The sequence below is a fragment of the Euprymna scolopes genome, chromosome 18, assembly GCF_053919585.1.
Source record: "Euprymna scolopes isolate OS-2025 chromosome 18, ASM5391958v1, whole genome shotgun sequence".
Classification (NCBI taxonomy): domain Eukaryota; kingdom Metazoa; phylum Mollusca; class Cephalopoda; order Sepiida; family Sepiolidae; genus Euprymna; species Euprymna scolopes.
The window spans coordinates 82,682,530-82,698,125 of NC_136499.1; the positions used below are offsets into that span (position 1 = coordinate 82,682,530).

At 44.4% G+C, this 15,596-nt stretch overlaps 1 protein-coding gene across 5 annotated transcripts in view; it reads right to left on the reverse strand.

The window, feature by feature from the left end:
• LOC145297671 (A disintegrin and metalloproteinase with thrombospondin motifs 3-like) overlaps positions 1–15,596 on the reverse strand; it is a 1,581,225-nt gene that overhangs the window by 599,328 nt on the left and 966,301 nt on the right. For all 5 annotated transcript variants that reach the window (XM_080143852.1, XM_080143853.1, XM_080143851.1 and 2 more), the window contains one exon: positions 6,114–6,239. In XM_080143852.1, the coding sequence (XP_079999978.1) occupies positions 6,114–6,239 (126 nt within the window). The remainder of the gene's footprint in view (positions 1–6,113; positions 6,240–15,596) is intronic.

The following is a 15,596-nucleotide window of genomic DNA, read 5'->3' on the forward strand; positions in this document are numbered from 1 at the left end:
CTACAACGTTGTTAGCGAGGAATGTCGCGAGGTCATGGAGCGGAACCAGGATTATTAGGACCGTGGATGGCAGGGATGTGAAATGCCTAGGAGAGACGACAGTGGAAGTAATGGTGCAAGGGGTGCCCATTGGACTGCAAGCCCTAGTGTTGAATCATCTGGTCGGTGGTGTCGATGTGATTATAGGTATGAGTGCAATTAACCGACTGGGGGGGCGCTACATTAAGAGGGGGCCAAGTGACGTTTGGACGTCTCGGCGCAGTGGGGATGGCAGGAGTGGAAGGTGATAGAACCGTCAGAACCCCAAAACCGGAGGTTTGCTGCATTGAGGACAAAGATTTCCTGGCGAAGTTTAATGGCGTGAGGTGGACGGTGGAATGGAAATGGATCTCCGGGCCCCCAGAACTACAGAATAAGGTGGGCTGCTACGAAAACACCCTGCGAGGAGAAATAAGAAAAGGATTCGAGGAAGAAGTGGAGAGGTGGATAAAAGAAGGAATTCTGAAACCGTGGACAGGGGAAGAAAAAGGAGTGTTGCCACTACTGGCGGTTGTTCAGCCTACCAAAAACAAGTTAGGCCCGTGCTGGATTTTAGGGAATTGAACAGACACGTAGCCTGCCACACTGGAACGGGGATCGACGTATGTGAGGAGGTCATGAGGAAATGGAGAAGAATGGGGCGGGCCACTAAGATTGTCGATCTGAAATCGGCATATCTGCAGATCCATGTAGATGAAAAACTCTGGCAGTACCAACTGGTCCGGTACAAGGGGCGGGTGTATTGTCTGACGAGGTTAGGCTTTGGGCTGAGTTCAGCCCCCAAAATTATGACTGCCGTGCTGAAGACAGTGCTGAGCAAAGACTGTACAGTGGAGGAGGCCACTAGTTCGTACATTGACGACATCCTGGTGGAGGAGGCAGAGGTGACAGCAGAGAAAGTAAGAAGCCATGTCGAGAAGTATGGGTTAACTGCAAAACCGGCGGAGGCCCTAGATGGAGGAGCGGTGCTGGGGTTGAAACTAAGGCGAGATGGAAAAGAAAGCCTTGTCTTCGAACGAGGGAATGCAATACCCGAAGTCGGATCTGAGCTGATGAGGCGAGAACTCTTCTCAGTCTGCGGGAGGCTGGTCGGGCACTATCCTATCGCTGGCTGGCTAAGGATAGCATGCAGCTTTATTAAACGACAAACAGGCACTGATGGCTGGGAGGGCCGTGTGACAAAGGAGGTCATGAACATGCTGCAAGAAGTCATTGCGAGAGTGAGGAATGAGGACCCAGTGAAAGGGAAATGGTATGTCAGCGGCGAAGATGCGGGTGTGGTTTGGTGCGATGCCAGTAACCTGGCGTTGGGCGTCGTACTAGATATAGGAGGTGTAACTGTGGAGGATGCGGCGTGGCTAAGAAAAAACAACGACTTCTCCCATATCAACGTAGCAGAACTAGATGCCGCTATAAAAGGAATCAATCTGGCCCTGAAATGGGGATTGAAAATAATTGTAGTCAAAACTGATTTGGCAACGGTAGCATCGTGGATTCGGTCGGCAGTAACTGGCGATAAGAGAGTTAAGACCAGGGGTGCTGCGGAAATGCTGATCAAGCGCAGACTCAGAGCGCTCACCGACCTGATAGCGGAATTCCAGTTGAGAGTATCTGTTGTGTTGGTCCCGTCAGAAAAAAACAAGGCGGATTCGATGACACACGTGAAGAAGGCCTGGCTGCAGGAGGGAAAGAAGGTCTCCTCGGTATGCTGTGCAGGGGAAGAAGTCAAAGAGTCACACGAAATGCACCACTTTGGTCGAGAACGAACGTTATTCCTAGCCAGAGAGGTTTACCCAGAGACCACCGAGGAGGAGGTTAGGGAGGTGGTGGAGAACTGTCGAGAGTGCCAATCAATTGAACCTGGACCGTCCAGACACGAAGCAGGAGAGCTACACGTTGCGGAGGACTGGAAGCGATTGGCCATTGATGTGACACACTATCGCCACAAATTGTATTTGTCGATGGTCGACTGTGGACCAGGAAGGTTTGCCATCTGGAGAGAGATCAGGGCAGAAGCTGCATGGGCGATCGGAGGGGTCATCGAGGAGATATTTTTGGAGAGAGGGCCGGTTGAGGAACTCTTAATGGACAATGGCCCCGCTTTCCGATCAGAAGCCTTTAAAGGGGTGTGCGATAAGTGGGGAGTAAGGCAATTTTTCAGAGCAGCGTATCGGCCGAGTGGCAACGGAATAGTGGAGAAGAATCATCGCACCATTAAAGCCGCTGCGGAAAAAAGCAACGTATCACCCATAGAGGCGGTGTTTTGGTATAACATCTCGCCGAAGACCAAACAAGATGAGACAACTGTGCCTCATAGGGCCGTTTTCACATATAAGTGGCGGCATCCGTGCAACAAAACAGCAGGAATTGAGAGTGAAGAAGCCACTATCAAAGTAGGTGAAGAGGTGTGGGTGAAACCCCCCCAATGCACAGTGTACCACTCGTTGGAAAAGAGGGGTCGTAACAGGATTGCAGTCGAAGAACAATGTGATGGTGAATGGCGTTCCCCGGCATATCTTAGACCTGCGTCGTGTGACATTGCCGGTATGCAGTGAGGGCAGTGAAGAAGGGGAAATCGAGGGCCACCGAGAAGCAAATGATGTTGCTCGACCTGACTTAGGCCTGCGTTGTAGTGAACCTGAAAACGTTAACTCCCGAGAAGTTGTCCCCCAGAGGCCTCGATGTGAGAGGAGGCGGCCTGCTTGGATGGAGGATTACGAAGTATCCTATTGATCTCGAAGATCAGGGGGGCGTGTGGTGTAAATGAAGAAAAAAGAAACAAGAACGACCGACCGCGTTTTTGTGTGGCTTACCTCGTGTTCATAATGAAGAAGAAAGAAACAAAAATGGCTGCCCTGTTTCTTTATATGCCTACAGGGTGACCACGAGGTATGCAAATGAGATGCTCCTGATTGGAGATAAAAGAGGAGTGATTTGGGGAAGGAACGCATTCTGAAGTTAGATTGCGAGCAGAGAAGTTGTATTTGTAGAAGAGAAAAGTCGGATTCGGGGAGAGAAAAGCTAAAGTTGCAGAAGTTCGTTTTGGAGTGGAGAGAAGACGCGTCAAGTGGTAACCAGAAAGTGAAAGTTCGGACAGCAGTGTCACGCAAACGACACATATGTGAGTCAGTAGTTAAAGAGAAGTCTGCTTGAAAGAGAGTAATGCCACGGTAGGTATCACACTATTTGCTACTCTTGCCCTAAAATGACACCAAAATACCACCTATCAAATCTTGTGGCATCGAGACACCTTCCCAACATGCGTTAATCAGACTAAATACAGTTGATTTTATATTCTCTTCTCCTCTCTGCAAAATCTCTATCGGTATACCATCCAGACCAGGTGCTTTGTTGATCTGACCAATAGCAAGGTCCGTTTCTTCTCTTCTTGGCAAATCATCCAATTCCGTGATTAGATCTTTTTGTGGCATGCCATCAATGACCGATTCATCTACTTCTGTAGGATTGAAGAATAGATCTGTGAAATGTTCATGCCACCGTTTCATAAAACCTCGAGTAGCACGAGAGATAATGGAACATACTGGTGGCAATAACGGTGGCCATAAGGAAGATGGCAATGAGGAAGCGATGCCCTCGATTCTTTGAAGAAGTACCCAAGAAAGACGACTGTCCCCTTGCCCTATTTGTGATCATGAAATCAGGAAAGAGTGTAGAGAAACGTGTGACTTACTTGACTAGCACGTGTGCATGCTTCAAAGGGTTGGTCGTGGAACGAAATGAAAAAGAAAGAAAGGAAAAACTAACATGACGAGACAGTTTGTTTTATGGTGAATAATCACGTGGCTGTGAATGTTTATGCAAATGAGACTGGTCTATAAAAGCGGACAAGAAGTGAGCATGACGCGAGTTGAGAGAAGGCGTGTTACTTACACAGACGTGTGTAAGTAAGCTGGAAAGATTGTTGCATTTGGAAGTCGGAAGTTTTGACAACAGTGTCAACTTTAACCAAGAAATTGCTGATTTGAAGTGCAGAATAAATAATACTTGCGTTATTTAATTATATTGTCAAAAGCAGACATCAGGTTGTTTGAGCTTTGCAACATTGATTCGCTTAGGAATTATTATGCCCAACATACGATTCTTCATCCTAACATGCAGCTTAAATTTGCCATGCACCAACATGTGATCAGTATCACAATTGGCACTATGCAATACACTGCACACATCTTTGAGATCGTCATTTTGGTGACGATAACGTCTATCATATGGCCATGTTTGGATCTTGGGTGGATCCAAGCCACTTCATGTTTCTGTTTCCGCCGGAAGTATGTATTACAGATGACTAAGTTGAACTCAGAGCATAGCTGTAGCAAGCTCAGGCCATTGCTATTTACTTTGCCAATCCACTTGCATTCCAAATTAGATGTTGTTTCCCTACACATGCGTTAAAGTTGCCAAGTAGGATCACCTTTTCCTCCTTTGGAATAGTAATTAAGGTTTCCCAAAGAGGCTTATAGAATTGCATGACAACATCATCACTTGCTGATTGAGTTGAAGCATAGACAGAAAGAATAGCAATGTATCGTCTACACGCAAGTGGTACTCGTAATTTCATGTCAGTTATACTAGCTGGACAGTCAAGTTTGTCAACTATAGAGGAGCGGATGACGTTTCTCCCCTTTGGGTTTTCCAGTCTAGAAGATGGTAAATCCAGACTGTTTTTCAATTAAATGATCTTCGTCAGAAAGTGCTGCTATATCTGTGTTCAGGTGTTGAAGAACCTTAGTGACCAAAGCAATTCTCTGTTCTTGCCTACTGGAGGTTTCTAAATCTAATAGGGTTCTCACATTCCAACATCCAATGTTAACAAAACAATGAAAATAAACTTAAAGCAATAATGAACACTTGTTCATTATTGCTTTAAGTTTATTTTCATTGTTTTGTTCCTACTATGATGAACAACCGCTAGCTGGAGGTTTCTAAATCTAATAGGGTTCTCACATTCCAACATCCAATGTTAACAAAACAATGAAAATAAACTTAAAGCAATAATGAACACTTGTTCATTATTGCTTTAAGTTTATTTTCATTGTTTTGTTCCTACTATGATGAACAACCGCTAGCTGCAGTAAACTAGTCAGCTTAGAGAATGACAGGCAATTTTTGATGCACCTTTTCTAGCATCTTCCCAGAATCCTGGGTGAGTACTACACTCCCTAAGTAGGGCTGCTCGGACACAGAAGTCTCCACCGGAATCTGCTCCTGCCATGGAGGCAAAATAATGATGTTAAGAAAAAACTCCTGCCACCTTTGTGCAGATTTATAACTATAGGCTTCCAACCTGTTAGGTCTGCCGACCTCGCCATGCCTCTATTGCCAAAGGCCTTTTTTTTTAACAAAGATGAATTGAGTTGAGTAGGCATCTGTACATCATTGGATGATAGTGTGTATGATTGTACACATATACCATTCTCTAAATCTTAATGACCAGTATCCAGTGACAAGCAGGGGCGAGATGACTGGTGGCCATGTCGATCGCAGTTTTCCATCAGAGATTTTCTTTTTCATAGAAAGGTCGCTTTCATCACAGCTTATGGGAGTCCCTCATAACAGACAGGTAAGATCTATATACTAGATGGAAACTAAGAGGTTACTTCAACCACTTTGGGAATATTTGGAGAACCAAAGCTTGAAGGGACTGCTCACTGTGGGGAGATTCTACAAAGCTTATACATGTATATTACTGCCAATTTACATTTCTTGGTGATTTTTAAGCCAGACAAAATTTGGCACGAAATCTGCTGAGAATAAAATGTGCAATATGTTATGGTGCCTAGTTGTTAAGTTGTCCCGTATTGCTGGAAATTACTTTATTTGCTTTTGAATGTTTGTATCTATGATATATTTTAATTGCAATATATAAATTTATTTATTTAAAAAAATGTGCAAATTTAGATGAGCAGTTTGTTTAAAGGAATGCATGCATGTAGAAAGTGAAGAATAAATGAATAACAATTTGAAGAAATAAATAATATTTGGAGTGAATATATCCTTCGTTCCTGGTTAATAAAAATCGAAAAATGCACATAAATCAAAAAGGTGTGTTTACTTACTTCAAAAAGTTTTGAAAATCATTCACTGAACATCTGCTGAAGTCTGTTCCTTTCCCTCCCATGAGACCTAATTTTGTTATGGGTAAAGTCTTACATTCTGTTTGAAAATCATGTTTCATTCCAAGCCTAAACGAAAGTGAAAAAAAAAAAAAACCTATATTATTTGAAAATGAAATTAACATAAGAATGACCAATCAATAACTCGATATCACTGCCACATCACATAATTATACATGTCACATTGTAAACGGGAACCAACAAATAAAATATACCATCAATCTTTTTCGAATTTAAAAATTGCACAACAATGCACTCTATCATTTAATTTAAAATTAAAAAAATAAATTTCAAATTAAAGCAAATTAATTTCAAATAAAAGCAAATCAATTCCAAATTAGATTGACTGAATTTCAAATTAAAATGAATTTGAATTCGTTGGTTCAAATAAAGAAACTTATTTAAAATGAAAAGAAATGTGTTGAATATAATCACAACTGAATTTCAAATTAAAACAATTAAAATATAACTTATAGGAAAATCAATGTAAACACGAAAATCAAAAACAAGCAAAAGTTTACATCAAATTTGTGAGACAAATATTTTCAGAATGAAATTCATAAAAGAGTTAAATGTGTTAAAATTAATGTCGTTATAATAAACTTTTGTATTCATCAGCAAAGCTTCCTCATGTTTATGTCGCACAACGTGTTCTACATTATTCAATGTTGCCATATATATGACCTTCACCTTCACCGAGGTGCACGACTTATATGACCTTCACCTTCACAAAAAAACAACTTCTTAATCAACTGCTAACGCACGCGTCACTGTAACGTCCAATGACAACAACAACAACCTTCTCACTCGATCTGCCTTTTATACCACTCTCTCAATCCCTCCTCTTGCGCATGCGCCCGGAGATTCCTGACAACCTCGAGACTTCCGCTTATAAAAACCCAAGTTTTGTTGGCGCGCATGCCTACACAAGGCACAAACACGTGTTTTGTTGGTAAGTACTACACTCCCCTCTGATCTGATGATCACATAGAGTGATCTCCGGGGGTGGCCTCTTAGTTCGCTGGTTTCTGCGAAGGGTGGTATTTACAATCTCGGATTCAGGTTCTGGTTCTGGTTCTAGGTGTGGTTCTGGTTCTAGTTCTGATCCTGCCTGATCAGACGAACTACAACTACCACTCTCTTGCTTGGTGACCTCACTCATCAGCAGCTCATCATCTGATGATTCATCGCTCTCTGTAGTTGCGGGATATACTTCACTAACTGGGCGAAGATCGCACACATGGCGAGGGGTTCCATCAACAAGGACCAACTGCTGGCTGACCACTCCAGATATTCGTCCTCGCTTGAACTTGGTGGTGCACCGGTTTCCAGGGGGTCTTACCCAAACTGGATCCCCTACCTTGTATTTGTCATGACTCTCCTCGTCTATTGGCTGGACAGTGTCAATGCCCTTTATCCTAACATGGTATTTGTGTATGGCATTGGCCGGTGCTGTTGTTAGTGTCTTCCCATCCTTTGGTGTGATGTTATACCAATATGTGGCCTCCGTAATGGTGCATTGCTTTCTGGCAGCAATTCTCTTGATGCTGCGATGGCTCCTCTCAGCAATGCCATTCCCTGATGGCACATGAGCACATCGCAGTTGTAGTCAGACACCCCACTCATTCAACAACTGCCGAACTTGGTGGCTATAAAAAGCAGCATCATTGTCCGTCAATATCTCTTCCGGCGCACCTCGCTCAGAAAAGATAGATGACAGTTGGCGGACAACATTTGCTGAGTCCTGCCTGGTCATTCGCTGCCACACCGCAAAACGAGTGGGTCCACAGTCGATAAGGGTTAGAAAGGGCTTACCACTGTAATGGGTAATATCCATCGCTACTCGTTGCCATACATACTCAACCTCCAATCGCCCCTTCTGCCATTGCTCAGGTGCAGGATCGATAGACTGGCATGCCTCACAGTGCTTGATGATCTGCCTGAAATCTGCCCTTGTCACTGTTGAGTCCACATGCCTCGCAAAATACAGAGTTCTTTTGATACCTGGATGTCCACTCTGCACATGAATTCTTTGTATTTGGCATGAGCTAATCGCGCCAACGGTGCAAGATCGAGCAGCGAACTCCACGCCTGTCTTCACAGCATTATACCATTTGTGAGGCACACGGATTAGTTGGTCTGCACGATTACAGTGTAATGCCACGAGCGTTACACTCACCGACAGGTCATACTCTGATACCAGACTCTTCAGGGTGTTTAGCCTCCGCCGGATTAACATCTCACTGGCTGCCTTAGTGCGGACTCTCGTTCGTCTCGAAAGTGTAGGACACCCAGTGGTAGACGCAAAGAGAATCCGTGTACAAGTGCAACTTCTTTGATTGCCATTGCAGTGCCAGATATAAACCCTTCACAACAGCATCCAGTTCCGCCAGGTTGATGTGTTGAGCATCATTCACGGGTCGCAGCCAGCACGCGTCTTCAATTACGTTTCCACATTGATCCAATAACACTCCCAATGCCAAAGAACTAGCATCAACCCACACATTCACAGTGTCCCCATCCACACACCATTCTCCACGGGCAGGGTCATCCTTGTCAACTCTCTCTAGAGTTTCCGTCGTCATCAGAGTTAGAAGAGCATCATCAGATACATCATCCCAACCTGTAGTTACTAAACTTGCCCTGTGTTTGATGACGCCCACAGCTGCTCGGAGCCAGCCACACGCTGGTAAGTGACCAATAAGTTTCCCACACAAGGAAAAAATAGTCCGCTGCGTAATGATATCAGGGATGTTTGGAATCTCACTGCCATGCCTCCATTGTAAGGTACCGTCTTTCCAACAGACGTCCAATCCTAATACCTGTGCTCCATCCCTCAGACGTTTGGGATCCTTGCACTCCAATCCGAATTGAGCTAACTTTTCTCTGACGTGCGATGCAGATTGTATATCTTCATTGACGTACACATCGTCAATATAGGCCGATGTTGCGTCCTCAATGGTCTTTTCCTGGGACAACACTGCATTTACAATAGTCTTCATGATTTGCGGTGCCACATTCAGCCCAAAGCCAAGTCGAGTAAGGCAGTATCTCTGCCCCGGAACCACACTGTCTGGAACGGCCACAATGTCTCATCCACTCGCACCTGCAAATAAGCCTTCCACAAATTTACTATAGACACATTGGAGCCCTTCTGGCGCCATTCTCTCAGCTTGCTGGCACACACGTCAGCATCGGCAGTGTACGTCTCAATGTATCTATTGAGTTCACGATAATCCAGTACCGGACGAACTTTTGATTTGTTATGCTGGACTACCGCCATTAAGGGAATCAGACCCTTGGGTGGTCCCAGCTTGTTGGGGTAGCGGATCAGCCATCCATCCTGAATCCAATGCCTCAAGCTCCTTCTCGTATTCATTATGGGCCTTGTCGGGTATCGAGTACTCTGCAATGCTATTCTTGAGTTCGGTTGGCACCCTTCCTTCTGTCCACTTCCACAATGCAGTTCATACCTTTTGGTGATGGTCGTAGTCCACCTTAAAATCAGGCCGATCAATGTGAACTGCAGCACACACAGGGATTTCCAAAAACCGGTCCCATCTCTTCCGATAACAACTCCCCCCAGTACCTTAATACCCCAACAGTACATCAAATCCCAGCAAATCCCCTCACATCACCAGCACATTAATGTCTACGGCCACACCAGAGTCTGTGTGGAATTTGACAGTTCCGGCTCCACAGCAAGCTTGTGTATTGCCACCTATTGTGGTTACTTTGATGTTCTGCTTTGTCCAGTTTCGACACAACTTGGCACTCATGATGGTGTGTGAGCACCCGGAGTCGAGAAGAGCTGAACAAGGCACTTGGTCCACGTACACATTTATTGTCGGTTGCGCCTCAATTAAATCTTGCCCAGGGAACAGGGCGACGCTGACGTCCTGCCCCCTGATGAATTTCCCGCACAATTTTGGGATAAATGTCCATAACTACCACATTGGAAACAGCGCGGGCGCCCCTGCCCCTTGTTAGTACAACTTCTTGCGAAATGGCCTCGCTGGCTGCAGTAGAAACATCTCCCATTGGTCGTGGGTCTCACACTGGGACTCTTTTCAGCATTAGTCTTGGCTGCCTGTGCCATCATTACAACCGGTTCCCTCAGGTCCTCCTCATCTCTGATAATGGCTCGAGCGTGTTCCAACAAATGTTCCATGGGCGTTACAGTGGAAGCCCTCAACAGTTGCTTAACATGGGTGGGAAGGCGGCCACAAACGCATACGCCAGTGTTTGCTCTGACACTCCATTGCCAAATAGAACTGCAAGTTTCTTCAGCTCCGTGAAGAAGACGTCCACGGTTTCTCCTGGCATGAGCTTCCTAGAGGCAAATGTTTCATAGGCTGTGCAGGGATCCATGGCAAATGCTTTGTATAAAGCATTTTTTATAGAGGTAACATCAGCCTTCTCCACGGCACTAAGTTGGTGATACACACTCAGGGCGCCTCCAGCCAATCTCAGGGGAATCACGGTATGCACCCCCTTTACTTCACAGAGGTTGCAGGTTAGCTCAACCTTTTCGACCCAGTCGACAACAGAAGTGGATCCGTCGAATTCGGGTATCAGTTTTAAATCAAACTTTGCCCCAGCCATAGTTGTCCAGGAAAAGAGACAAAACGAAATAGCCGAAATAGCTTATGACCTTCACCTTCACCGAAGTGCACGATTTATATAATCTTCACCGAGGTGCGCGACTTATATGACCTTCACTTTCACCGAGGGGCACGACTTGACACAAAAAAAACAACTTCTTAATCAACTGCTAACGTACACGTCACTGTAATGTCCAATGACAACAACAACAACCTTCTCACTCGACCTGCCTTTTATACAACTCTCTCAATCCCTCCTCTTGCGCATGCGCCCGGAGATTCCTGACAACCTTGAGACTTCCGCTTATAAAAACCCAAGTTTTGTTGTCGCGCATGCCTACACAAGTTTTGTTGTCGCGCATGCCTACACAAGTTTTGTTGTCGCGCATGTCTACACAAGTTTTGTTGTCGCGCATGTCTACACAAGTTTTGTTGTCACGCATGCCTACACAAGTTTTGTTGTCACGCATGCCTACACAAGTTTTGTTGTCACGCATGCCTACACAAGTTTTGTTGTCACGCATGCCTACACAAGTTTTGTTGTCACGCATGCCTACACAAGTTTTGTTGTCACGCATGTCTACACAAGTTTTGTTGTCACGCATGTCTACACAAGTTTTGTTGTCACGCATGTCTACACAAGTTTTGTTGTCACGCATGTCTACACAAGTTTTGTTGTCACGCATGCCTACACAAGTTTTGTTGTCACGCATGCCTACACAAGTTTTGTTGTCACGCATGCCTACACAAGTTTTGTTGTCACGCATGCCTACACAAGTTTTGTTGTCACGCATGCCTACACAAGTTTTGTTGTCACGCATGCCTACACAAGTTTTGTTGTCATGCATGCCTACACAAGTTTTGTTGTCACGCATGCCTACACAAGTTTTGTTGTCACGCATGCCTACACAAGTTTTGTTGTCACGCATGCCTACACAAGTTTTGTTGTCACGCATGCCTACACAAGTTTTGTTGTCATGCATGCCTACACAAGTTTTGTTGTCACGCATGCCTACACAAGTTTTGTTGTCACGCATGCCTACACAAGTTTTGTTGTCACGCATGCCTACACAAGTTTTGTTGTCACGCATGCCTACACAAGTTTTGTTGTCACGCATGCCTACACAAGTTTTGTTGTCACGCATGCCTACACAAGTTTTGTTGTCACGCATGCCTACACAAGTTTTGTTGTCATGCATGCCTACACAAGTTTTGTTGTCACGCATGCCTACACAAGTTTTGTTGTCACGCATGCCTACACAAGTTTTGTTGTCGCACATGCCTACAATATATACACAACATTAATTAAAAGAACAAACATAATTTCTTGTGTGAAATATTGTAATATGAAGCCGATCTAAATGATATTATATGTTGCAGAGGAACGTTGAGGAATAAAAAGTTAATTCTAAATAATTCCAGAGACGGTGCTAGTGCATTGTACAAACTGGGAGCCGGTAATTGTGCATATTATGAACCGGATTTCTTATAAATATTCACTTGACTCGACTGACACTTGATGTCGCTGCAGTACAGCTTTTTTTTTTCGTGTGATTAAAAACTAAGGTACTTTTACACTTAAGCACTAGATATTGGGGTGCAGGGTTAGGGTTGGTGTTTTTTTGGGGTGTATTTTGGGATTAAGGTTAGGGTCAAAATTAGGATTAAGGTTTTTTTTTAAATTAGGGTTTTGCTTTGGGGTTTGGGTTTGTGGCGATTCATGAAGAAACTAATAAACTCCCAACCGGACGTTTTCTCGTCGGTTGTCACAAGTCCGATCCAAAAGAGAAAAATAATAAAAATGGAAGTGGGGCCTGATGAAAATAAATTTAACAACCAACGTGTCTGTGGGAACGGCCTATAAAGAAATAAAAGTCCAGGATTTTTGTAAACGAGAAGGGAACCAGAAACCAAAGGAACAACACATAGGTGCAGTCAAGCGAGATGTCATCCCGCTTTCACTTTCGCTGTTGAAACCAGCAAACACTCCTCTCTGTGATCGCTACACCAACAAAAAGAAACAAGGAATAAGTACTCTTATGAACATCTTTTTCTCCGTTTATTCTAATGCCTTACTTTATACTATTTTAAAAGATGACGACACATAAATCTGAACTTTTTTGAACAACGCGCATTCAATCTAGTTTTTTGTTGATGATAAAAGTTATCGAACCTTAAATGTTCATAGTTTTTTTTTGTGTTAAATGGAGTTCTATTTGATACTTTTCTTATGTTGTGATACACACAAACCAAACTATAAATGTTAGGGTTAGGATTTTGGTTTTGGGTTGGGGTTTAGGACTTCCTCCAACATTTGCAATGTTTTATCTAGGCTAGTTAAATTCATTGTCGTGTGTACCAGTGTTATGACTGATTAAAATTAAAAAAAACTTTATGCTTTTTTTTTCCAATTTATCACAGTCGTTTGTTTGCTCTGTATTGATTAACTGTGATTGCTTTCTGATCGGCTAATAAGCAATGTGAGCAGTTTCCAGGTCAGCCATAGCAGACATTTATGAGAAATCCGGTTCATAAAATGCAACATGCAGTCGATCAACAGGCAAAAATCACTGCTCATACAAATTCTCCCAACTGATTTTGCCGCTTCTCAAACGTCAAATGATTTCTCGATCCTTTCCCACTGACAAGTGACCTGTTTCTATAAGGCACGCGCACGTGATCTCGCGAGACTTCATTCACTACAAAACGTCACGGCCGGCATGATGGACTCTTTCTTTCTTTCTCGACGCGCGCGACTCACAGGACAGACAGACACGGGGACGTTTTTCCCCACACTCCGCCCTGTTCTCATGATCACAGAGATGGCAAGGGGGTGGTGATCGTCTTCGCTGGGTGCTTCTTCGAGGGGGGATAACACACGCCTCATCTTCACCTGTAATTTCGTCTGTGGTCTGAGGGTTGAGCATCTCTGTCTTTTCTGGGAGATTACTCCTCTCTGAGTCACTGTCTGATAGTGGTGTTGCAATCCAGAGCGATGCCTCATTAGATTCTGACTCTGATTCGCTCATGTCTTCTAGTGATGGTTGCATTACTAACATGATGGGGCATGCCATCGACCCGCACCGCTTATGGGCTGATTATTTCAGTGACTCGCCCGACTCCATACTTGCCTCGCGGGTTTTTGATCCACACAACATCCCCTTTCCTCACTCTTTCTCCAGCTACTTCCAGTTCAGGCTGCGGGTTCATCTCTATGCCTTTCAGCCTGATGTGATACCTATGTAATGAATCAACTGACGCCGTAGAGGGTGAAACATCATCTTTCGGGGTTACATTGTACAAATAAACTGCCTCAAGCACTGTGCAGCCTGATCTAGCCACGATTGTTTTGATGGTTCAATGATTCCGTTCAATGATCCCATTTCCACTAGGTACATGGGAGCATCGAAACCTCAGATGTACTCCCCAGCTGTCAGTAAACTTACTAAACTGCTCACTGGTAAATGCAGCACCATTGTCAAGCAATATCTCTGTTGGAGGTCCATGTTCAAGGAAAATATTGTTTAGTTGACGGACAATAGTGACTGTATCTTGTCGACGCAGCATACGCCATATGGCAAACCTTGATGGACTGTAATGGATGAGAGTCAGGAAATCCTTGCTATTGTGGTGAGTAATGTCTATCGCTAGCTGGCTCCAGTGGCTCCTAACTTCCAACTTCTCCTTTTCCCAGCAAACGGATGCCAGGTCAATGGACTGGCATTCCACGCAGGTTTTAACCACTTCCATGACGTTTACCCTTTGCACTCCTGGTTCAACCAACTTAGTGAAATATAGGGTCTGCTTGACTCCAGAATGCCCGCTTTGTTGGTGGATTTCCTTAATCCGATTAGATTGACCAGGGATCATAGATACGGCACAGGGAGGTTGCGTAGGTTCAACAGTTCTTTTTATGGCAAAAACAATCTGCCTTGTTTATGCTGGATCTGACTAGAGACACCTCCATTGATAGTGCATATTCGTTCACCAGCCGCTGACGGATGAGCATCTCGCTCGTTGCTTTGGTTAACACTCTAGCCCGTGCGGGTTAAGCAATACCTTTCTCCCTTGATGAGCACCGCTTGATAGGGTCATAGTGACTAATGTACATGCACTTAAAGGTATGCTTTACGAAGATCTAGCACAGATACATTAGATCCTCCTTGCCGCCATTCCCTCAACTTCCCGGTACATACATCCGCGCGGGCTGTAAAAAGGAATTACGTGCTCGTTTAGTTCCCGATTGTAGAGTACCGGCCTCACCTTCTGTTTATTATGCTGGATAACCGCCATTAATTGGATCAGACACTTTGGGGGGCTCAATTCCTTCTCTGGATAGGGAACTAGCCATCCATTTTTTATCCAAGTCTGTAGTTCCTTATCATTCTCCATGAACTCCAGGGGGAATTTTATATTCTGGAACCTTATTGTACAACTTCCCGGGTGGCTGCTCGTCCGACCATTTTCAAGAAACTGTCCAAAACCTTGTACACTGGTCGAATTCCGCATGAAAGTCAGGCTGTACCAGTTTCATGGATGCACGCAGAGCAAGGCAGGCATTAATACGGACACCACCCAATTCTTTGATAACGTCCATTCCTAACAGCAAGTCATAACCAAGAATGTCCCCGCTCACAACCAGGGCTTGTACGGTTTTGTAGGCCCATCACCGACACATTTACGAATGACACTAACTTCACAAGAGGCTAGCGTGCCCCCACTGACTGTCAGTACTGGAATCCTCTTCTTGTCCGATGCGTCACAACATGCCTTGTGCATGAGAGTCTGCGTGCACCCTCTGTCTATGAGTGTAAAGTGTTCA